Source organism: Propithecus coquereli, unplaced genomic scaffold, assembly GCF_000956105.1.
Source record: "Propithecus coquereli isolate 6110/MARCELLA unplaced genomic scaffold, Pcoq_1.0 Scaffold281, whole genome shotgun sequence".
Classification (NCBI taxonomy): domain Eukaryota; kingdom Metazoa; phylum Chordata; class Mammalia; order Primates; family Indriidae; genus Propithecus; species Propithecus coquereli.
Window position 1 is genome coordinate 2,761,837 of NW_012148408.1, and position 26,030 is coordinate 2,787,866.

A 26,030-nucleotide genomic window follows, 5' to 3' on the forward strand; every position below is an offset into this window, starting at 1 on the left:
TCATTTCTTTCTATTTTTTAGAAGAGACGGGGGGGTCTCGCTCTTGCTCAGGCTGGTCTTGAGCTCCTGATCTTGAGTGACCCACCCGCCTCGGCCTCCCAGAGTGCTAGGATTACAGGTGTGAGCCACCACGCCCGGCCCCAAAAAAACCTTCTTTAATCAAGGCATAGCGGTCAGGGTTCATGACTTTGTTTTATGCAGATTTTTGTTGCTGACAAAGCTTGGCATTAGAAATAGAGTGCTTTGGCTTATGTTTGGATGTTTAAATTCACCTGTTATAAAGTGAAGTGAAAGTAAGAGTGATGTAAGTTTAATGACCTTTTCCTTCCCATGACAAAAAAAACAAAAACAAAAAGCTTTGTCCCTGAAGGAATCTAGTAGGCGCAGAGCAAAGAGAGCACTGGTAGAACATGTTAATGGCAGTTGTACCTTATTTCATCTGGCACACACACTCAAGGACCTTGCCATCTCTTCTCTGACCTAGCATTAGAACCCAGTGTCACAGGGATGTGTATTAACACATTTGCTTGAATTGAAAAATATCAGGCTCTCTGATAGAAAATGTGAATGATTTGACTGGTTTTACAATGAGAACTGGCTTTGCCAATTAGGTTGGTTATGTGTCAAATATTTTACATAAACCGAATGAGCTTAATCTATAGCCCCAACCTTCTGAAGTAAATATATTTCAAGAATTAAGACAAAAATACCTTTCCAAAAAAAATTAAATTGACAAAAGTGTATTGAAATGAATATTCTAATTTTCCTAGCCATTTCTGAGTATACCAATAAACAAGGTGTCTCTAAGTAAAAGTGTAACTGTTTATAATTGATAGTCATTTGATAAACCTTTGGCAAAGTCTCTTTGGCATACCTCCCAGAAAATAAGAAAGTGAATACTTCTAATGATTTCTGTAACACAGGTGTTTTCGAATTCTTGCTTTCAACAAAGATTAAAGAAATATCTAGCCAAGTTGTCAGCTGAGAGATTATTAGAAATAATTTCTGATGATAAATCACTGTGATTTTTTTGCATAGAACTCAGAAAGTGTTCAACAAAATGTGTGACATTGTTGTCATCTATTTATATATGTAAACAAGGTTTCTCAGCATGAACATTTATAAAAAACAAAAAAAGGAGAATATAATTTATTACTGAATTTTGTCTGATTCAAGCATTAGTAAGATTTATTCACAGATAAATGCATTTTTAAAGAGACCAGTCCAACCATCTCATTAATAGCTATGGTTCCAATAAAACAGTTTTTGTTTAAAAGTTATTCATATAAATTTATAACATACTTTTGATTGCTAATAATTATGATAATTCAATCAAGAAGAAAAATTTAACAAGAGTTTTTTGTCATAGGAAGTAAAAAATAATTAAAATTTCAATACATAGACATAATCTTTGTTGCAAAGAAGTATCACAAAGTGATAAATAAACTATTTTCATGCATAAAATATATTACCTTGGAGTATAGTTTTGTGGAGAAAATGGAATGGAAACACAAGTTCAAGAAGATAAAAGAATGATAAAAATTCAATCAAGAAGAAAAATTTAACAAGAGTTTTTTTGTCACAGGAAGTAAAAAATAATTAAAATTTCAATACATATGCATAATCTTTGTTGCAAAGAAGTATTATAAAGTGATAAATAAAATATTTTCATGCATAAAATATATTACCTTGGAGTATAATTTTGTGGAGAAAATGAAATGGAAACACAAGTTCAAGAAGATAAAAGAATGATAAAATTATGATGTAAATGAAAAATTTCTTAATGTATTTTTACTGCTAGGACTGACCACTCCCATCCCTCCTCCCTTCTTGTTACCACTGCATGATTTTGCATAAAACTTAAAGAGGGTGTCCAGGAAAAAAAAGTGTGAAGACCACCCTTTCTGGAAACTTGGTTGTGAACTGGAGAACAGAAGGAGAGTTGGCTGGAGGGAGGCTTAGGTCAAAGGTGATTTTATTTTTTTAAGATGGAATATTTCAGGGCCGGGCGCGGGGGCTCACGCCTGTAATCCTAGCACTTTGGGAGGCCAAAGCAAAAGGATAGCTTGAGGTCAGGAGTTTGAGACCAACCTGAACAAGAGCAATACCTTGTCTCTAGAAAAAATAGAAAAATAAGCCGGGTGCGGTGGCGGGTGTCCTAGCTGCTCAGGAGGCTGAGGCAGGAGGATCGCCTGAGCCCAGGAGTTGGAGGTTGCAGTGAGCTATAATGACACCACTGTACTCTACCCCTGGCGGCAGAGCGAGTGAGGCCCTGTCTTAAAAAAAAAAAAAAGATGGAAGACTTGACTTGAACATGTTTAGGTGTTTAATATTATGCCTATTTTACAGAAAAGAGAGGCACAGAGAAGCTGTGAGTTTACTACAACGTGGACACCCTGGAACAAGATCCAGGTAATGTATCAGTCAGGATAGACTAGGTTATACTGTAGCAACAAGCACTCGCTACATCTGGGTAAGCTTAAGACGTAACAAGTTTGTTTCTCTCCCTTACATGTCCTAGGGTGGGTTGGCAGGGAGTCTGCTCATCTTCTTCACTCAATGACCCAGATCACCAGAAGATGGTTTCATCTCCCCAGCTGGGGCAGTTGGCAGAAAGGGATACAATGACTCGCCCACTAGCTTTTAAAGTAGATGGGAAGTAGTATGTACACATGTATTACCTCTGTTGTTTCAAGTGGGTCAGAGAAGCGCCAATCCTACCAAGTGCCTAGAAAAAGAAACCGCTGGAACCTTTGCTGAGCAGCGCTAATGACTACTCCATGTCATTTCCCGTATTGGAAATAGCCACAAACTTGTATTATCTGGTACCTACTTGGAGCCCAGGCAAGATGGGGTCAAGTAAAGCATGAGACGTTGTCAGTTCATTTCAACAGATTAGAAAATTGTGGTTCCAGTCTCTGCCACTCCGCTATTGCTATGCGAGCCTGGAAGTTCCTTTACCTCTTTGGAGAGGACTCGGTGCTCTTCCAGCTCTAACATTCTTCTGGCTGTAGCGCGCTGAGGACTGGATGGAATAAGAGGCGAGTGGGGAGAAGGCAAGCCCAGCAAGCGCTAGGCGTGCCATCCCAGGAAAATACTTTCTTGTATTTTTGTCCGGGTGCCTGCCGGGGAACGTGTTTTCAGCCCGCAGAAGGCAGTAAGGAGAGCACGGCACGATTCTGCATTATAACAGCGATTTTAAACGACGAGGAGTCAGTCAATTAACTTGACTGCGCTTTAGAATCACTTTGGGGGAGGTTTTATAAAATACTTGTGGCGGGGCTCAACCCCAGACGATAAAATCAGCCCCTCCGGGAGCGGGGCCGGAGTATCAGTATTTGAAAAGAGCGTCCCAGGTGACGCGCACCAGGCGCCCTTCAATCCCTCCCTGCGCGTTAGAGGAGTGGATGACACCTAGTGGGCACATTCTCCTACGAGAGTTCCTGGATCGAATCCGCTTTCTCTTTCCAGGAGTTGTCAGGGTTGCATCATAATGGGGTGACATCAAGCTAAAGGGAATCTTGGGGACATCAGCGGGTTCCTAGAGGCTTGGGACAAGCCAATTTCCCAGGGCAAGAGGCCGTAACTGAAGGTCAGCTCTGCCCAGGGCGCTGTGGGCTGTGAGTCAGCTTCCAGCGGGACCGGAGAAGGGAAAAAAGGGTGAACCGAAGCGAGGAGGGAGCGGGACAGCTGGGAGGAAGGGGAGGGGAGCGGAAGGGCGAGGGAGGAGTCTTGGCCGCGGGCGGGCCCAGGCTCGGCCCCGACTTCCGCGCCGCGGAGCCCCGGCGGCGGCGGCCTGGTCACCATGGCAGGCCTGGCGGTCCCCGTGTGGCTGGCCGAGGACGACCTGGGCTGCATCATCTGCCAAGGGCTGCTGGACTGGCCGGCCACGCTGCCGTGCGGCCACAGCTTCTGCCGGGACTGCCTGAAGAACCTGTGGGGCGCGCGGGGCGCGGGGGGCGCGGGGCGCCCCTGGACCTGCCCCACCTGCCGGGAGGGCGCGGCGCAGCAGCCGCGGCTGCGGAAGAACACGCTGCTGCAGGAGCTGGCGGACAAGTACAGCCGGGCGCTGCGCGAGCTGGGGGAGGACGCCGCCCCGGCCTCGTCCCCGGTCCCCGCCCGAGCCGCCAGGCCCCCACACCGCCCGGCACCGCGGCAGGTAGGGAGGCTCCCGTCCCTCTTCCCCATCCGTTCTACTTTAACATTACACTTCTCAGTCCAAAAGTCGACTCCTGCTCTTGGGAGAATCAAGTTCAAAAAAGTACGAAGAAACAGAAAAAATAAAATGCCAAATCTCCGGAAAGTCTAGCTGCTGCACACCGGGGCATATTTCCACTTCTTCCCACTCTTTCTGCCGTCTCTCTCTTTTTGAAAAGTTTTTTTTGTTGTGGTAAAATAGATATAACATAAAATTTGCCATTTTAACCATTTTTCAGTGTACAATGTAGTGACACGGTTACATTTCCAATGCCATGCAACTATCACCACTATCTGTTTCCAAAACCTTTTCATCAGCACAAACAGAAACTCTGTACCCATTAAGCAATAACGCCTCATTACCCCGCCCTCCAAGCCCTGGCAACATCTAATCTACTTTCTGTATCTGAATTTGTCTATTCTAGATATTTCTCGTAAGTGGAATCATTCAGTGTTTGTCCCTTTGTGTCTGGCTTCTTTCACTTAGCATAATGTTTTCAAGGTTCATTCAAGCTGTAGCATGTATCAGAACTCTATTCCTTTTTATGGTTGAATAATATTCCATTATATGGATATACCACATTAAAAAAATCCATTGATCTATCATGGACGTTTGGATTGTTTCCACCTTTTGGTTATTGTGAATAATGCTGCAGGGGAAATTGTGCAAGCATCTGAGTCCATATTTTCAATTCTTATGTATGTAGGAGTAGAATTGCTACACTGTATGGTGATTTTATGTTTAACTTATTGAAGAATGGCCCAACTATTTTCCACAATGGATGAACCTTTTTATATTCCCACCAGCAATGTACGAGGGTTCCAATTTTTCCACCTTCTGTGAACACTTGTTATTTTCTGGGTGTTTTTGTTTTTTTAGTATAGCCTTCATAACTTAGTATAGGTGTGAAGTGGTATCTCATTGTGGTTTGATTTGCATTTCCCTGGTGACTAAAGACTAATGATGTTTTCATGTACTTATTGGTTATTTGTATATTATCTTCATTGGAGAAATGTCTATTCAAGTTCTTTGACCATTTTTAAAATTGGGTTGTCTTTTTGTTGTTGAGTTTTAGGGATTCTTTATATATTTTGGATATTAAATCAGACTTAGGTATACTATCAAATATATGACTTACTTAAATTCTCCCATTCTAGAAGTTGTCTTGTTGCTTTGTCACTTTCTTGATAGCGTCCTTGGATGTTTTAAATCTAATTTTTCATGATGTCCAATTTATCTGTTTCTTTCTTTTGTTGCTTGTGCTTCTGCTGTCATATTTACAAATCCATGGTCAAATCCCAGTTCATGAAGATTTACCCGTATGTTTTCTCCTAAGAGTTTTATGGTTTTTAGCTCATATTTAGATCACTGGTCCATTTTGAGTTAATTTTTGCATATAGTGTAAGGCAGGGATCCAACTTCATTCTTTTGTATGTGAAAATCTGGTTGTCCCAGCACCATTTGATAAAGAGATTGTTCTTCCCCATTGAGTGGACGGCATCCTTGTCAAAAATCAATTGGCCATAGATGTATGCGTTTATTTCTGGACTCTGAATTTTATTCCATTGGTTTATATGTCTGTCCTTATGCCAATACCTCACTATTTTGATTACTATAGCTTTGTAGTAAATTTTAAAATTGGGAAGTATGAGTCCTTTGACTTTGTTCTTCTTTTTCAAGATTGTTTTGGCTATCCAAGGTCCTTTACAATTCCACATGAATTTGAGGATTGGCTTTTCCATTTCTACAAAAAAGGCTATTGGAATTTTGATAAGGATTGTGTTGAATCTGTAGATCACTTTGGGTAGTATTGATGTCTTGACAATATTGTCTTTCCCTAAAACACAGAATGTGTTTCCATTTATTTGGATCTTTAATTTCTTTTGGTGATGTTTTGTAGTTTTCAAGGTGTAAGTCTTTAACCTCTTTGGTTAAAGTTATCCCTAGGTCTTTCATTCTTTTAGATGCTATTATAAATGGAATTGCATTCTTAATTTCCTTCTCAGATTGTTCGTTGAAGGTGTATAAAAACACAAGTACTTTTGTGTATTTATCTTGTGCCCTGCAACTATGCTGAATTCATTTATTAGTTCTATTAGCTTTCTTGTGGATTCTTTGGGATTTTCTCCTCACAAATTTGTCACATGCAAATAGAGATATTTTTACTTCTTCCTTTCTAATTTGGATGCCTTTTATTTCTTTTTCTTATCTAATTGCTCTGACTAAAATTTCTAGTGCAATGTTGCGTAATAGTGGCAAATGCAGGCAACTTTGTCTTGTTTTCAATGTTAGGGGGAAAGCTTTCAGTCTTACCATTAAGTATGATATTAGCTGTGGGTTTTTCACAAGTTCCTTTTATCACATTTAGGAAATACCCTTCTATTCCCAGTTTTCCCAGTGTTTTTTTTTTTTTTTCTAATCTCGAAAGGATGTTGGATTTTCTCAAATGCCTTTTCTGCATCAATCGAGATGATCATGTGGTTTTTTTCCTTCATTCTGTTAATGTGATATATTACATTGGTTTTCTTAGGTTGACTCACCTTTACATTCCTGGGATAAATCCCACTTGGTCATGGTGTATTATCCTGTTAATATGCTGGTGGATTTGGTTTGCTAGTATGTTCTTGAGGATTTTTGCATCACTATTTATAGGGGATATTGGTCTGTAGTTTTTTCGTTATGTCTTTTTTTTTAAATAGAAGCATAGCTTATTTTATTTTATTTTATTGAAACAGGGTCTTTATCTGTTGCTCAGGCTAGCGTGCAGAGGCTTCATATATTTAAAGACTCTGGTTTGGTACATAAATATTTATAATTGTTATGTCAAAAGACAATGTTACAGTAAATTTAGTTTAAAGATCCTTCTGCCTCAGTCTCAGCCTTCTGAGTAGCTGGGACTATAGGTGCGTGCTACCACACCCAGCTAATTTTTCTATATTATTTTGTAGAGATGGGGTCTAGCTATGTTGTTCTGGCTGGTCTTGAACTCCTCACCCCAAGCAATTCTCCTGCTCAGCCTCCCAAAGTGCTAAGATTACAAGTGTGAGCCACTGCAGCCACGAAAGTGGCCTTACTAATAACCTATCTAACAGAGGAAAATAAACTATCAAACAGAAAGTAAGGGCAATAAAATGTTCTAATCTTTATTATTTCCTTCTTTCTGCTAGTTTGGGTTTAGTTTTGCTCTTCTTTTTCTAGTTTCTCAAGGTATAAATTTAGGTTATTAATTTAAGATCTTTTTTCTTCAAAATAAGTAATATAGGCTTTGATAGTTATAAATTTCCCTCTGAGGACTTAACTGCATCCCATAAGTTTTGGTATGTTATGTTTTCATTTCCATTCATCTCTGAGTATTTTCTAACTTCTTTTATGATTTCTTCTTTGACCCACTTGTTATTGGAAAACGTGTTGTTTAAGCCAGGTGTGGTGGTGTGCACCTGTGGTCCCAGCTACTCCAGAGGCTGAGGATCTCTTAAGGCCGGAAGTTCGAGGCTGCAGTGAGCTGTGATCATGCCACTGCACTCCTGCCTGGGTGACAGAGTGAGGCTCCAGCTCTTTAAGAAAAAAAAAAAGTGTGTTGTTTAATAACTACATATCTTTGAAGTTTTTATTTTTTCTGTTACTGATTTCTAGCCTCATTCCATTATGATTGGAGAAGATACTTTGTATGTATAACTCTGTGATTTTTAAATTTATTGAGGCTTGTTTTGTGGCCAGATGGTCTATCCTGGAGAATGTTCTATGTATAGGTTTTTTTTCTTTTTAAATTTTTATTTTTTTAAGGCTCGTCACGTGAAGCAGTGGGAGTAGAGAAGGAACAGAGGAACCTGTAACTATTTGTGATCAATTAGTTGTAAACACCACCACACTCAGACCAGCCTATGTATAGTTGATAAGAATATGTACTCTGCTGTTGTTAGGTGGAATATTCTGTGTATGTCTGTTAGGTCTACAATGGCAACCACCATTGTATTTTCTGTCTCTGATTTTGGCTACGCTGAATACCTCATGTAAGTGGAATTAGAAGGTATTTGTCTTTTTGTGACTGGCTTATTTGACTCGGCATAATGTCTTCAAGGTTTATACATGTTGTAGCATATGTCAGAATTTCCTTCCTTTTTAAGGCTGAATAATACTGCATTGTGTGTATATGCCATATTTGCTTATCCATTAATCTGTGTGTGGACACTTGGGTCGTTTCCAGGTTTTAGCTATTGTGAATAACATTGCTATGAACATGAGTTTACAGATATCTTTTTGAGATCTTTTTTTCAATCCTTTTGTGTGTATACCCAGAAGTAGAATTGCTAGATCATATGGTAATTCTATTTTTAATATTTTGAGCAACCACCGTTCTGTTGTCCACAGTGGCTGTAGCATATAACATCCCTACCAATAGTGTGCAAGGTTTCCAGTCTTCCCACATCCTTACCAACACTTGTTATTTTCTATTTTTTTTTATAGTAGCCATCCTAATTGGTGGTGTCTCATTGTAGTTTTGATTTGCATTTCCCTAGTGATTAGTGATCTTGACCATCTTTTCATGTGCTTTTCATGGCTATTTGTATGTCTTCTTTGAAGAAATATCTGTTCAAGTCCTTTGCTCATGATTTTTTTTTTTTTTTTTTTTGAGACAGGGTCTTGCTCTGTCGCCCAGGCTAGAGTGCAGTGGAGCCATCTTAGCTCACTGCAACCTCAAACTCCTGGGATCAAGCAAACCTCTTGCCTCAGCCTCCCAAGTACCTGGGACTATAGGTGCACACCACCACACCCAGTTAATTTTTGTATTTTTTGTAGAGATGGGGTCTTGTTCTTGCTCAGGCTGGTCTTGAACTCCTGGCCTCAAGTGATCCTCCTGCCTTGACCTCCCAAGGTGCTGGGATTACAAGCATGAGCCACTGCGCCCCACCCTTTGATTCATTTTGAGTTAATTTTTGTATATGGTGTTAGGTAAGGGTTCAATTTATTCTTTTGCATGTAAATATCCAGTTTTCCCAGTACCTTTTGCTCAAAAGAGTGTCCTTTCTCCATTGAATGGTTTTGGCACTGTTGTCAAAAATCATTTGAAAATAAAAGTGAGAGTTTATTTCTGGGCTATCTATTCTATTCCATCAGTCTATATGTCTGTCTTCATGCCAGTACCACAGTGTTTATGGGTCCTTCTGTCTAGTGGTGGTGTGTGCGTCCAGTTTTATGGACCCTAGGAACCGAACTTTGCTCTTTTAAAGGCGGCAGTACAGAAGAACATCATGGAAGTTGGTCGGGAGCTGACAGAGCTGGTGGAACAGCTTGTAGACATTGTCAGGAGCCTTCAGAATCAGAGATGCCTTGCAGAACCTGGACCAGACAACGAACTGGGCCTCCTGGGCATGGTAAACTCAGCTGGGAGAGGAAAGGATGTGGGAGGGGATGGGGCTAGGGACAGCTTTCTTTTATAATGTGAGATTTTTTTTCTTTTTTTTGAGACAGAATCTCACTCTGTCACCTAAGCTAGAGTGCAGTGGCCTCATTGTAGCTCACTGTAACCTCAAACTCCTGGGCTCAAGCGATTCTCCTGCCTCAGTCTCTTGAATAGCTGGGACTACAGGTGCACACCACCATGCCTGGCCTGTAATATGAGGATTTTTTTATAGGTTTTTTAACCTACTTTGTGAGGTTATTACGCAAATATATGTAGCTATTGCTAGGTGGGGGATACCTAGCATGTGGAAAACACTCAGTAAATGTAGTGCCTACTACTACTGTATTACGATTGGTGAAAAGAATGGGGAATGGATCATGTAAACCTGGGAAGGAAAGTCAGGGGTTGAAGTTGGGGAGCAAATGCAGGGCTGTATTGAGGAGTAACAGGACCTGAGACTAAAGAAAATCAGGGAGCATGTGTTGGAGTCCCCAGAAAGCAGGGCTCGATGCAGGCAACTTGAGAGGTAGCTCTTGAGAAGTGACATTATTCTCACCTCTGTGGCTTATCTCAGTGACCATCTGTATTATTTATTTTGTAAACCCCTATAATATGGGCCTACAAATGTTAAACTTTTTTTGGTATTACCTAAGAGACCCATGTTTCTTGTACAAAATATTAGAAAATACATAGCAGTTTAAAGAAAACAAATTAAGATCCTCCATAAGCCCATCACCCAGCAATAACCACTCTGATATTTTTGTGGAACTATGTGTTATTACAGATTGTTTCCAAGGCACACACTTTAAGGGCCTAATTTTGTTTTTAACACTTGCCAGGAGTTAAATGGACAATTAAAGATGGATGACAGGACTTGAATATACTATTTATGGGTTTCATAAGGGACTTGCATTTATTTATTTTTTTTAATGGTTTATCTTTTTCTTCTGGGGTGGACCTTTCCTTGGCTTCTCCAAAGCTAGTGACTTCCAACACATCTGAGGGAAAAATGAGAGATGTTCTCCATGATCTAGAAGAAATTCAGGTAAAATTACGAGAAAACCTCACATGGAAAGAGGCTTCTGAAGAACAAACACAGGGTGAGTTGATTTTATTTAATGGAGGAGGATTAAATAGAGAAATTGGGGGGAAATGGTACAGTGCTCCATGGTTTTGTTCTTTTTTTTTTTTTTTGAGACAGAGTCTCACTGTGTTGCCCGGGCTAGAGTGCCGTGGCGTCATCCTAGCTCACAGCAACCTCAAACTCCTGGGCTCAAGCGATCCTCCTGCCTCAGCCTCCCGAGTAGCTGGGACTACAGGCATGCACCACCATGCCCGGCTAGTTTTTTCTATATATTTTTAGTTGTCCAATTAATTTCTTTCTATTTTTAGTAGAGACGGGGTCTCGCTCTTGCTCAGGCTGGTTTCGAACTCCTGAGCTCAAACAATCCGCGTGCCTCGGCCTCCCAGAGAGCTAGGATTACAGGCGTGAGCCACAGCACCCGGCCCATGGTTTTGTTCTTTAGGGACAGGATCCCAGAGCTTAGTTGCATTATCACTGTGGTGTCTGTAAACCAGGTAGGAGGGGGCTAAGGTGTTTTTGTGGCTGGATACATTACTGTGAATATCACAGGCCCTTAATAAATAGAAACTCATTTTCTAAGACTCGTAAACCCAGAACCTTGCAGATCATCTGTGTTATCTTCCTGGAGGCTGCTTTTTCATTTTTAACTAGTAAATGTCTTTATTAACAAAGCATGCAACTTTGTAAATAGTTCTTGATACATTCTATTAAAATATAATTTCTAGGCCAGGTGTGCTGGGATCACATCTATGATCCTAGCACTCTGGGAGATCGAGGCAGAAGGATTGCTTGAGTACAGGAGTTCGAGACCAGCCTGAGCAAGAATGAGATCCTGTCTCTACAAAAAATAGAAAAATCAGCCAGGTGTGGTGGTGCTTGCCTGTAGTCCCAGCAACTCAGGAGGCTGAGGCAGGAAAATTGCTCAAGCCCAGGAGATTGAGGTTGCAGTGAGCTATGATGGTGTCACTGCACTGCAGCCTGGGTGACTGAGCAAGACCCTATCTCAAAAGCAAAGCAAAAAAACTATATATATATATATATATTTATTTATTTAATTTGTGGGGAGTATTTTAATGTTAAATAGTAACCATATAGAAACGAAACTTTCTGTCCCAGCTCTGTAGGTTCCCTGCTGTTCTCCCAGTTATGATTGAAAAACAATTAACACCTGACTGTTAGATACTAGACATTAGCTCTGGCCTCCTGGGGCTCTACCTCCTGCTCTGGCCACTGCTAACTTTATATGCTTTAGAGACATATTTCTGATAGCTTTTTTATATTTTATATTTTTATATTTGAATGATCTTGATCTACTTAAAGAGTCATTTCTTATGTAAGTTGATTCCTTGAAAAGTTTCTTTTTTTTTTTTTTAACCTACTACTGACTTGAGAATGGAAAAATTTTCTTAAGAAAAACAATTAGAGGCCGCACATGGTGGCTCACGCCTGTAGTCCTAGCTCCCTGGGATGCTGAGGTGGGAGAATCACTTGAGGCCAGGAGTTCAAGACCAGCTTGAGCAAGAGCGAGACCCCGTCTCTACAAAAAATAGAAAAAATAGCCAGTTATGGTGGTGCATGCCTGTGGTCCCAGCTACTTGGAAGGCTGAGGCAGGAAAATCGCTTGAGCCCAGGAGTTTGAGGTTGCAGTGAGCTATGATCATGCCACTGCACTCTAGCTGGGGCAACAGAGCAAGACTCTGTCTCAAAAAAAAAAAATTAGAGTGCAGTTTATTAGTTGTTCCAAAAATTATCTGAGAAATAAGCACCCTTTTATCCTGTTGTGGGTTCCTTAGTGATTTTATGTATTTATGCAAATTTAAGACCAATTTTTAAATTGGGGGTTAAATTTAAATTATTATTATTATTATTTTAGACACAGGGTCTTGCTCTGTTGCCCCGGCTGAAGTGCAATGATGTGATTGATCATAGCTCATTGTAACCTTGAACTCCTGGGTTCAAGAGATCCTCCTGCCTTGGCCTCCCAAAGTGCTAGGATTATAGGCATGAGGCACTGTGCCTGGCCAAATTTAAAATTTAAAAATTTTAATTCAAAATTCAAAACAATATAAAAAGAGCATACAGTGAATGTCTCCCTCCCATGGGGACCCAATTCCCCCATCCCTTCATCTTAGTGCACCACTTGTATTAGTTTCTTGAGTATCAATTCCAGAAGTTATTTATACAAATACAAGCAAATATGAACTTATATTCTTATGTCTTCCAATCTTCTGTTAGACAAAAGGTAGAACACTAAACACATTGTTCTGCATTTTGCTTTTCTCTTTTACTTCTTGGTACCTTCACAAATCAGTACCTAGAGCATGTTCTCTTTTATAGCTGCACAGTATTCCAATTTTATGGGTATGCCAACATTTATTTTCCCAATCCTCTGCTGATGAATGCATAATTGTTTCCAGTTGTTTTCAATTACAAACAAGGCTGATGTCAGTAACTGTGTACATACAACATTTCATATGGGTGCAGATATAATTGTAGGTTAAATTGACAGTAAATTTCATAGCTCACTCTAACCTTGACCTCCTGGGCTCAAGCAATCCTCCTGCGTCAGCCCCCCAAGTAGCTGGGACTATAGGTGCACATCACTACACCTGGCTAATTTTTTTTTTTTTTTTTAATTTTCTTGTAGAGATGGGGTCTTTCTATGATGCCCCAGCTGGTCTTGAACTCCTGGCCTCAAGTGATCCTCCCACCTCGGCCTCCCAAATATACTGCACTTTTAATTTGCATTTCTCCATGAATTATCTGCTCATATCTTGGGCTGTTGGTTTAAAAATTGACTTTTAGGAACTCTTTTAAATTAGGGTAATTAATGTTTTGTCTGTGCTATGAATTGCAAATTTTGTTCCCCAATTTGTCATTTATCTTTTGATTCTGTTTAGTATGGGTTTTGAATGCCATGTGGACATTTTTATATTTTCATGTAGTAAATTTTTTCAGTGTTTTCTTTTATGGATTATAGATTCTAAGTTTTAGTTAAAAACTTAACCACCCCAACTTTAGAAAGAAATTTACCTGCTCATGCGTTTGTACTTTCATATTAAATATTTTATATTTAAATCTTTGACCCAAGGCCAGGTAAGGTAGCTCACACCTGTAATCTTAGCACTTTGGGAGGCCAAGGCTGAGGCCAGAGGATCGCTTGATGCCAGGAGTTCCAGACGAGCCTGGACAACATAGTGAGACCCCATCTCTAAAAAAAAAAAAAAATTAAAAAAATTAGCCAGGTATGGTGGCCTGCTTGTAGTCTAGCTACTTGGGAGGCTGAGACAGGCAGATCGCTTGAGCCTAGGAATTTGAGGTTACAATAAGCTATGATTACGACACTGTACTCCAGCCTGGGTGACAGAGTGAAACTGTCTCTAAAAAACTAATAAAAATAAATCTTTGACCCATTCGAAGTTTATCTTGGCATATACCCTAGGTAAATTTTAAATAATAAGATTTACATAGTACCACTTTAGACGCGTATCTCTTATAACATTTTTATATAATATTGGATAGTTGCTCTGCTTAAAATGTTGCTCCTTATTTAACTGGAGAAACATGATTACTTGGAAAAACTTATTACTTTCTATGGTTAAGTATGCATTTAAAATTTTTTATTTTTAATTGTGTTAAAATACATATAACATAAAATTCACCATCCTTACCTTTTTTATTTTTTATGTCAGGGTATTATGAGGGTACAAACATTATGGTTACATTTTATGTCTTTGTGTCACCCAAGTGAGGGTTAGAGGCATGCCCTTCCCCTCCATAATGCTCCCTTTGTCCTTTAGTTGTGGGTTCACTTCCCCATCCCCCTAATCCCTGGAGAATATTACTGCCATGGGAGCACCCTAGTGTTCATCAGTTAGTACCAATTTGATGGTGAGTACAAATGAAGCGCATTCTTCTGATCTTGTGATACCTCACTTCGGATAATGGGCTTAAGTTCAATCCAGGAAAATGTAAGAGGTGCTAGATCACTGTCTCTGTGGAAAAGAATTTGGAGATACCTCAGAGAGCTAAAAATAGAAATACCATTCCATCCAGCAATAGCACTATTAGGCATCTACCCAAAAGAGCAAAAGATATGCTATAATAGAGACATCTGCACCCGAATGTTTATGGCAGCACAATTCACTATTGCAAGGATGTGGAAACAACCTGAGTGCCCGTCAATTCATGAGTGGATTATTAAAATTTGGTATATGTATACAATGGAATACTACTCAATCATAAGAAACGACAGTGATCTAACACCTTACCTTTTTTTGAGACAGAATCTCACTCTGTCTCCCAGACTAGAGTGCTGTGGTGTCAGCCTACCTCATAGCAACCTCAAACTCCTGGGCTCAAGCAATCCTCGTGCCTCAGTCTCCTGAGTAGCTGGGACTACAGGCATGCACCACCATGCTCAGCTAATTTTTTCTATTTTTAGTTGTCTGGCTAATTTCTTTCTATTTTTAGTAGAGACAGGGTCTTACTCTTGCTCAGGCTGGTCTCAAACTCCTGAACTTAAAGGATCCTCCCGCCTTGGCCTCCCAGAGTGCTAGGATTACAGGCGTGAGCCACCACAGAAGATTTTGATACACACTAAAGTTTTGAGAACCACTTTGGTACAGCTTCCCCCAGAATGGGTGATTACTTGTATATTTAATTATTGAGAAGTAATTTTATGCAGATTTTACTTAAACAGAATAGTGCTGTAAAAGATCTGTTCCTGAAATTATTAAATCATTTTCAATGCCCAAGGGATCCTGGGTACTTTTTTTTTAAGAGACAGGGTCTCACTCTGTTGCCCAGGCTGGAGTACAGTGACACAATCGTAGCTCACTGCAACCTCAAACTTCTGGCCTCAAGTGATCCTCCTGCCTCAGCCTTCAGAGTAGCTGGAACTACAGGTATTTGCCACTGCGCACTGCTGATTTTTAATTTTTTGTAGAGATGGGGTCTCACTATGCTGCCCACGTTGGTTTTGAACTCCTGGCCTCAAGCAATCCTCCTGCCTTGGCCTCCCAAAGTGATAGGATTACAGGCCTGAGCCACTGTACCTGGCCACTGGCTACGTTTTAAAAAGGAAAATGTTTATGGCTTAATCCTTTCCTCTTGTAGTAGAGAAGCGAGATTGTTTAGACTCTAAAGAAACTTCTCAGTAATTAATGTTTATGTAACAAATATTTCCGTAAAATCAATTGTTTAATGAAAACATCACTTTTTTTCTTTATAAGCCTATCATACATTTTACAAAACCTATGGGTAAGCAATCCAGTTTATACCCAGAGAGATTAACTTATCATAAAACTTCATCTCCTTAATAGTTACCAGCGTTTTATTTAATAATTACTCAGCACTTATGAATGTATATCATGTATAGATTTTTTTCTGAGTATCTTTAAAATAAGAAACAGTCAAGCATAGATTATTTCCCCTATCAGCAGAGAAAAAATGTTAATGAGTGCTACTTTTACAGAAAAGTAAATAATTGCAGTAGGTCTTGCAAACATTTTTTTAAAACTATGATTAACACTAAGTATCAATCCTATCAGCTAAACAGAAGTACAGTGATACCCATCTGAATTTTGTCTTTTTTTCCTTTTTCTTTCTTTTTTTTTTGCTAATAGCATTGAGGAAGAATTTTGTCTTTTTTAAAGATTGTGGTAAAAATACCCATAACTTAAAATTTGCTATCTTATCCATTTTAAGTGTGCAGCTTAGTACTAAGTATATTTATGTTATTGTATAACCAATTTCCAGAGCATTTTCATCTTGTAGAATTGAAACTTTATACCCATTAAACAACTCTGAATTCTACCCCCACCCCCACCACAGCCACTAAACCACTATTCCACTTTCTATTTCTATGAGTTTGACTACTTAGGTACCTCATATGAGTGGAATCATACAAATTTGTCTTTTCGTGAGTGGCTTATTTCACTAAGCATAATGTCCTCCAGGTTCACCCATGTTGTAGCATGTATCAGAATTCCTTTCTTTTTAAGGCTGAATAATACCCTACTGCATGTAGGTAGCACATTTTGTTTATCCATTTATCCCTCGATGGACACTTGAGTTGCTTCATTACCACCTAAACTTTGAGAATAGCCTCCCAATGGGCAGCTCTCCTGCCCTCATGACCTAAGTTATCACAGCCACCCTAGACAGGGTCTTTTTTCTCTTCTCAGTCCGAGTCTTAGATTCACTTTATGCTGCTGTCACTTCAAAACACAAATAGGGGAAGATTTCACCTTCCAAGTCCACCCTCCAGGACTTCCCTCACTTACCTTCTCCTACCTGGTATGGTCATGGCACTCTAGCACATGGCTGCTTTCAGTTAATCATTAAACTTTAGCACAAGGAGAGGGCATTAGGAAGTATCAGCAATTGAGATAAATCTCACTCCAACTCATGCCACCCCATCTGTATCACAACTGTTTAAAGCATTGACTTGGGGGTCATTGATATTCTGGGTGTCAGGTTACTGTGATCCCCTGGAACTGTATTAGCTAAATTATTTGAGAAATATGCATCAAATATTTTCTATGTATGGGCTGGTGTGGGGCTTGGTGCTTAGAACATATAGGTAAACTAGATCGCTGCCAGCAAGGAGCTTAGAGCTTAGTGGGAACAGACAGAACATGGGGTTGGACGTACCTGGGCTGCATGTACTGCTCGATCAAGTCCTAATGCTCAAAAATGTGCTAATGAGGAGGACAAGCCATGTGCCTTGGTCATGATGTTTGGATACCTTCAGTTTGCCTTTTTCTGATGGGACTTTCTCTTTCCAACTTCTCTGATTCCTTAGTGGAACTCCCAGAAGCTCCGTCTTCCTCCTCATGCCCACTGCCTAATCAGAGCCTCCCTGCACCCAAGAAAGCCTCTCGGTTTGCTCCATGTAAGTATTAATATGTGGTCCACTTACGACTTGGGTTTGGCTTGCTGCAGAGAGGAGTTGCTGAGAACAGGCTGTGTCCATCCTCTTGCTGCTAGGGCCTTTCCTTGGCTCACTGTCCCTGGATTTCTTCCCCAGACCAGGTTCCTCCACAGGGGGAGCTGATTACAAAGGCAAAACAAGCTGAGACTCCCAAATTCCAAGCTCAGCCAGACCCATGAGCGCTTAGAGCCCAGGCAACCTTTGGGCATCTGTGCTGGGGCCACCAATTACAGCCAACTGCCTGTTCCCCAACCTACTGAGATACTACCGCTGTCTCAGTCTGGGGCAGTCCTTAATAGCATGGATCTCAGAGCTAGACTGCTTGGGTTTGGCTCCCAACAGCTCTGCTCACTGGCTGTGTGATCTTGGACAAGCCACTTAACCTCCTCCAGCCTTGGTTCCCCCATCAGTAAAATGGAGATAATAACAGTACTTCTCTTGTGGGATTGCCACGAGGGTTAAATGAGTGAATGTATATAAAGCACCTGGCATAATAATGCTGTATAGTGTTGGCAATTATTTATTCACTCTGTAGGAAACAGTATGAGATACACAAAATGAAGAAAATATGGTCATTTATCAGGAAGCTTCAGTTTAACTGGAGAGATATAAACAGCCATGGTCATAAATCACCATGCTGTAGGTAGAAGATGGTAAGTATCATGAGAGAACATGTAAAGCTCTAGAATTGAGAAAAGCAAGAGATGACTTCCTGGGTGGGATTTAGAGAGGGCTTCCTGAAAGATGGCTAATGGATAGGTAAAAATTAAGGTGGGGAAGGGATGCTGCTGATACAACAACCTCAGGGGTATATACAGAAAATTGCAAGTTGGTATACCAATTTTAATGCCAATATGAATAAAACATTATCACATCAAAAGATACAAAGCTGCTTTTTGCTATTCAAGGACCTCTTAGCATGGACAATCAAAAGCTAACGGGCTATGTTCTTGTTTCCCCCCCAACCCAGGGGCCATCAATCCAACCTTTGACCTGCAGACCCTCTCCTGTAGCCTGGAGGTGTCCAAGGATTGCCAGATAGTGACTGTGGCCCACTGCCCACAATCCTATCCCTGGAGCTGTGAGAGGTTTTCGATCAGCCAGGTCTTATGTTCCCAGGCCCTCTCTTCTGGGCAGCAGTACTGGGAAGTGGACACCAGGCATTGCAGCCACTGGGCAGTCGGAGTGGCTTCCTGGGGCATGAGCCGTGACCGGATCCTGGGAAGGACTATAGACTCTTGCTGTGTAGAGTGGAAGGGGACTAGCCAGCTCTCTGCATGGCACATGGTCAAGGAAACTGTCCTCGGCTCAGACAGACCTGGGGTGGTGGGCATCTGGCTGGACCTTGAGGAGGGGAAGCTTGCCTTCTATTCAGTAGCCAATCAGGAGAAACTTCTGTATGAGTGCACGGTCTCTGCCTCCGCTCCTCTGCACCCTGCCTTCTGGCTGTATGGCTTACAACCTGGAAATTCCCTGATCATAAAGCAAGTAAGGGTGTAAGGGTTCCTCAGGGGTTAAAACACAATGACTTCCTGATCCCTTTCCTTGTCTTCAAGCAGAGTGGTAACTTGGCTTAGGAAAACCACTTCTGAAGTTAATCCTCTTGGCCAGGCATAGTGGCTCATATAATCCCAGCACTTTGGGAGGCCAAAGCAGGAGGATTGCTTGAGGCTAGGAGTTTGAGAACAGCCTGGGCAACATACTGAGATGCTGTCTCTACAAAAAAATTTTAAAAATTAGCATGGTGTGGCGGCGCGTGCCTATAGTCCTAGCTACTGGGCAGACTGAGACAGTAGGATCACTTGAGCCCAGGAGTGTGAGGCTGCAGTGAGCTATGATCATGCCACCATACTCCAGACTAGGCAACAGAGCAAGACCCTGTCTCAAAAAAAAGAAACAAAAGAAGTTAATTCTTTTGTGCAGTACAGGATTAACTCTGCAGTTACACTTAGGGTGTTTGAACCCTGCACATTCCAAAGAAAGGACTGGCCCCTGACTGGCTCCTGGGAGATAATCTGTAAGCACTTGGAATATTCCTGTGATTAGAGTGTCCTTGTTTACCTGGGGTCCTTGGGCCATGCAGTATCAGCTTGTCTTCAGCAGGGGCTGGAGACCAAGCCAGCCATGTGGGCAGTGAGGTGTGCCTGCATGACTGACCCCAATAAAAGCCCTGGAAGTCAAGGCCTGGGTGAGCGTTTCTGGTTGGTGATATTCCGTGCATGTAGCCACATATCATTGCTGGGAGAATTAAGCATCGTCCTCATGACTACACTGGGAGAGGATAACTGGAATTTGTCCTAGACCCTGCCCTGTGTGCCTTTTTCCATTGCTGATTTTAATCTGTAGCTTTTTACTATAATAAATTGTAACTCTGAGTATAACATCTTGGCTGAGTTCTCTGAGTCCTTCTAATGAGTCACTGAACCTGAGGGTGGTCTTAGGGACCCCCAAACATAAGGGTCATGTGTTACTTACCAATTGCTGTGTAATAATATTACCACAAACGTAGTGGTTTAAAAAACTACACATTTATGTCCAGGTGCAATGGCTCACACCTGTAATCCTAGCACTCTGGGAGGCTGAGGTGGGAGGATCACTTGAGGTCAGGAATTCGAGACCAGCCTGAGCAAGAGCGAGACCCCATCTCTACAAAAACTAGAAAAATTAGCCAGGCGTGGTGGTGTGCACCTATAGTCCCCGCTACTTGGGAGGCTGGGGCAGGAGGATCGCTTGAGCCCAGGTTGCAGTGAGCTGTGATGACGCCATTGCACTCTAGCCCTGGTGACAGAGTGAGATTCTATCTTCAAAAAAAAAAAAACCCAAAAAACAAAACAAACCCCCATTTATTATCTCACAGTTTCTTTGGGTCAGATGTCAGGGCACAGCTTAGCTAAGGCTTCTGCTTTAGAGTTTCACAAGCTGCAACCAACATTTCAGCTGGGGCCCTCAGTGTCATTGGAGGCTCAACTGGGGAAAGATCTGCTTCCAAACTCATGTGGTTGTTGGCAGCATTCACTTCTTTGCGGGTCGTTGGAATGAGGGCCTCAGTATCTTGCTGGCTGTCAGCTGGAGACCACCCTCAGTTCCTTACCCCATGGGCCTTTGCAACACAGCTGTGTGCTTCCCCAAAACCAACAAGGGAAAGAGCATCTCCTAGCAAGATGGACACAAAATCTTATATGACATAATCACATAAACACGTAATTGCTTATATCCCATTGCCTTTGCCTCATTCTATTGGTTAGAAGCAAGTCACGGGTCCTAACCACACCCAAGAGGAGGGGATTACACAAGGGCATGAGTGCCAGAGGTGGGGTTCCTAGGAGCCACCTTAGAGTATATCTGGCACAGGGTGTTATGTATACTTGGTTTCCTCTATTTTTTAAAACCATTTTACTATATAACAAAACAGATACAGAAAACTGTACAAGACACATGTAGAGCTTAATGAGTTTTATAAGGTAGACACCCTTGTGACTACTATTTAGGTCAAGAAATAAAACCTGCTCCCCATTCCAGAAGCTCCTTCCTGTGTCCCATTCCAATCAAGAAACCCTCCCTCTACCTGGAAGGAATCCTGACTTCCAAACTAATCACCGCCTTGCATTTCTTCAGAGTTTTTTTCACCCAAATATGCATCCATAGCTGTAATAGATTAGTCTTGCCCATTTTTTAAAAAATTGGTATGCCCTTTTTTAAACATTTGTTGAGATACAATTTATATAGTATGAAATTCAGCTATTTAAAAAGTGTACGAATATATGTTTTTTAGTATACTTACAGAGTTGTGAAACCATCACCCTAATCTAGGATATTTTCATCACCCCAGAAAGAATCCCCATACCCATTACCAAATGACATGTCCCTTAAGTCTCCTAATCTACACATCTCTCCCTTTTTTTTCCCTACAATTCATCTGTAGAAGGACCCCAGTCTGGATTAGCACCTGTTTTGGAGATGTGGAAATTCAGTTCTGTTGGACTGGATTGAGCAGAAAGTCCTGTCACACAAACCAGCCAGGCAACTTTTGACAGTACATCTCGCCTCTCTTTGCCTCTCTTTCCCACGTAAAATGGAGATATTCTTTGCCCTTCTTAACCTTCCTCACAGGGTTGCTGAAAGAATTAAATAAAGTAGTAGGTAAGGAAATACGAAAAATGCAAAGGTGATTATAACCACAGCAGCGATGAAAACTACATTTTAATATCACGCACCTTGGCCTCTAACCTCTCGAGTCACACCTAATTTCTGTACGTAGCCTTCAAAACAGGGGCAAGTAGAATTCTACCACATGATCTACTGATCTGCTGTCTGGGCCTCAAGACCATGCTGCAGGATGGGCATCTTATGAAGGAAGCAGAGGCCAGGACAGGTTTGGTGGTTTGTCCAGGGCCAACCAGCTGGTCATGGCAGCTGGGACCAGAACAAATTTTCCCACCCTCAAGTCTCTAACCTTATTACCCTCTGATAAGGTCCCACGCTGAGAGCAGGACCTGGCCTTCCACTTTGATGGGACACTGCTAGCCCTAAAGTCATGAGGTACTCTTTTTATTTGATTGTTGGTGGTCATCCCCAGTTAGTACAGTGGCCTTGGGTTGTCTAAGCAGAGACAGGGCTTCTCTCTTTGTGCCAGGTGACCATTAAGAGGCTCTCTGCCCTTATTTTTCGGCATTATAGAGCTTTTATCTTCTCACCCAGAATTACCTTGATGTTTGCCTTTTATGCCAAGATTCAGAATTTGTAGTCCAGGGTTTTAGCCTCTTTAGGTTCTTTGGTTAAATATTGTCCTCTCAGTTTGAATAACGGGGCCCCCAAGAGTGTGTCTGCTGGCCACATGATTTCCCCAAACTAGAGCCAAAGCACGGGAGTCCTGAAAGCAGGGAAGGTGGTTATCACTTTTGGCTCCTCTTTCGGAAAGTTTGCTCAGCTTTAATTTCTTAATCAAAATTGTGCAACCTGAGCCAGTTGAGATGTCTATGGTGTTGGCTATTGTTTCTGCTATTAATCATCGGTCCTCTTCAATTAGGGCATGAACAAGATGTATTTTTTCCTTGCAAATTGACGTGAGTGGTTTGCCATTGCAGGCTTCATCTTTAACATCATCTTAGCCGGGCATGGGGGCAGGTGCCTGTAGACCCAGCTACTCAGGAGGCTGAGGTGGGAAGATTCCCTTGAGCCCAGGCGTTTGCAGGGAGCTGTGGTGACGCCACTGCACTCTAGCCTGGGCAGAGCAAGACCCTGTCTCAAAACAAACAAACAAACAAATCATCTTGTCCCTTCTTAAAATGAGTTATTCATTTGTAAACTGCTGGTTTCTTTGGGGCATTGTCCCTATAAACTTTTTGTAAAGCATCTATGATTTCACCATTCTTCCACCCAAGCTTCACCATAAATTTGATATTTGTTCTTACTTCAATTTTAGCAGAATTCGTGTTGCTCTAATGGGGGATCTTTTCAAACTGATGTCTTATCCTTCTTAGTGCTTCAAACTAGAACCTGTTCAGACATGTTATAACAAGTTAATATCAGTTATTTTGGTGCAAACATTTTTTGAAATCCGTGCATGTTTTTTTCATAATATGCATTTTCCATGAACTTTTTGAAGTCCCCTTGTATATATTTCACAGTATCACAGAGCCCCTCTAGCTCTAGTCAGAACCTCTTCCCTATCTATTCTCCTAATCCTGCTAATATGAACTTTCCAAAGCACAAATCAGATTATGTTACTTCTCTGGTTAAGACTCACCAGTTTTCATGTTCAGCTTCCCTACCTCTCTACTCTTTCTACCCCCAGTCCTCATTTCCTGTCATTCTCCCACCTATACTCTTGACCTTAGCTACCTTGCTTTGCCTCACACTGTATACTTCAAAAAAATTTTTTTTGAAGGGATGGGGTCTTGCTTTGCTGCCCAGGCTACAGTGCAGTAGCACAGTCACAGCTCACCGCAGCCTCAATCTCCTGGACTCAAGTGATTTTCCCACCTCAGCCTCCTGAGTAGCTGGATTACAAGTGCGAGCCACCGTGCCTGGCACACCATGTACTTTTGCATCTCCTTTTGCTTTGCCTGTAGTGTCCTCTCCTTGTCCAGAAAGAAGTCACAGTTGAAAACTGTATTTTCCCAGAGTGTATATACAGAAGTGGTTTCTACGGGGACTGGCATCTTTCACTGACACTCTAACAGGAGAATGTGTGCACAGCAAGTTTAGATGAGATCAAAGCTGACCCATAATAGTAGAGGCAGGGACAAGAAGGCTGCTCACTTTCCTAGGATCTTTCTGGAGATATTTGCATTTTTGTTGGGTTAAAGCATTGTGTTGCCTGGGAGGCGATCTACTAATACAGCCAAGCAGGGGGAGCAGATTGCTAGAAGGAATGGGACACAGTCCACGGGCCAGGCTGGTTTGGGCTATAGATGGCGTGAGGACTGGGAAGGTAGAGATGTAGATTATGAGGTACACCTCTTATAAATGGTTTTTGAAAGGAGACAGTTTGGGTAGATAGGGAATCATTTGGAGCATTCTGGTGAGAAGAAATAGGGATGCCTAAAGATGAACTTTCTTGTTCACAACTTGCCTCTCTTAATAAATCTGTCTTATTCATTACTATGTCCCTAGAATCTAGCACAGTACTTTGCACATGGTAGAACTTGGTAAATATTTGTTGAATGACTTAATAACCATGATATCCTACATTAATATCTCACTTAAAGCATTGCTAACATTCTAAATATTTCTATTTATCTTGTTTAAAGGATATAATTATTAAATTAACTTTGAAAATTTACAAAAGATGGTTGTACTAAAAATTAATTCATGATATTTAACACATTTTTTCTTTGTACTGCTATCATCATCTAATATTTATGTACAATCATTACAATCATTAGATTTTTTTTTTTTTTTGGAGACAGAGTCTTGCTCTGTTGCCCAGGATAGAGTGCAGTGGCATGATCATAGCTTATTGTAATCTCAAACTCCTGGGCTCAAGCAATCCTCCTGCCTCAGCCTTCTCAATAGCTGGGACTACAGACACATGCCACCACGCCCAGTTCATTTTTAAATTTTTTTGTAGAAACAAGGTTTCACTATTGCCCAGGCTGATCTTAAACTCCTGGTCTCAAGCGATCCTCCAACGTTGGCCTCCCAAAATTCTAGGATTATAAGTATGAGTCACTGCATCTGGCCCATCCATTAATTTTTTTTTGTTTTTTTTTTTTTGAGACAGAGTCTCACTGTGTTGCCCGGGCTAGAGTGCCGTGGCGTCATCCTAGCTCACAGCAACCTCAAACTCCTGGGCTCAAGCTATCCTTCTGTCTCAGCCTCCCGAGTAGCTGGGACTACAGGCATGCGCCACCATGCCCGGCTAATTTTTTCTATATATTTTTAGTTGTCCAATTAATTTCTGTCTATTTTTAGTAGAGACGGGGTCTCGCTCTTGCCCAGGCTGGTTTCGAACTCCTGAGCTCAAACAATCCGCCCACCTCGGCCTCCCAGAGAGCTAGGATTACAGGCATGAGCCGCTGCGCCTGGCCCATCCATTAGTTTTTAATTACCCAAGTGACACGTGTGCATGCTTGTAAAAGTTCAAAATTTAAAAAGTATAGAGGGTTAAAGTTGCATAAATGAATATATCACATAGTTTTTACATAATCATAATTTGCATATATGACTATTTTTTCACTCATTTTATAAATACTTTTCCATATCATTAATAGTCACTAATTTTAAGGACTATAAAAATTCTAATCATTCTGTCATAATTTAGCTATTACCCTACAATTGTACATTTTTCCATTTTTTTTTACTATTGTATAGTGTTGGTATAAACAAAATATATCTGAGATATCAGGAATAAAAACCAAAATGTTTTTTCCTATTCTCTTACATAGTCACAACACTTTTGACACCAGATGTGTGTGGGTTTTCCACCAAACACCAAGTAAGCAATTCTGCAGCAGACACCAGCTGGGTGCCCTTTAATTCAATTCAGTTTTGACACTATCTACCTGGAGATGCCACAGGTTAAGGGCTCAGTCTCACAAGCCTGTTGCTCCTTGCTCCTAGGCTACAAACCTGGACAGCATATTACTGTACTGAATACCATATGCAATTGTAACAAAGTATTTGTGTATGTAAACATATCTAACCTAGAAAAGGTACAGTAAAAATACAGTATACACTCACACACACAGAGCCATCCCTTGGTATCCACAGGGGATTAGTTCCAGGACCCACAGGGTTACCAAAATGCTCAAATCCTGCAGTTGCTGAACCCCAAATATATAGAGTAGGCTCTCTCTAACCACGGGTTCCGAATTCTGAGAAAACTGTATTTTCCATCACTGGCTAGTTGAATGCAAGGATGCAGAACCTGTGGATAGGGAGGGCTGACTGTATATATCATATCTAT

General features: G+C 41.2%; 1 protein-coding gene across 1 annotated transcript; it reads left to right on the top strand.

Annotated features, from left to right (window-relative positions):
* The first annotated feature begins 3,805 nt into the window (after window positions 1-3,805).
* Window positions 3,806-19,137, top strand: RNF135 (ring finger protein 135). The gene is made up of 5 exons (XM_012648274.1): window positions 3,806-4,159; window positions 9,427-9,570; window positions 10,579-10,699; window positions 17,492-17,581; window positions 18,591-19,137. The coding sequence occupies exons 1-5, from the start codon at window positions 3,806-3,808 to the stop codon at window positions 19,118-19,120; spliced, it is 1,239 nt and encodes a 412-aa protein (XP_012503728.1). The 3' UTR covers window positions 19,121-19,137.
* Window positions 19,138-26,030: the final 6,893 nt, after the last annotated feature.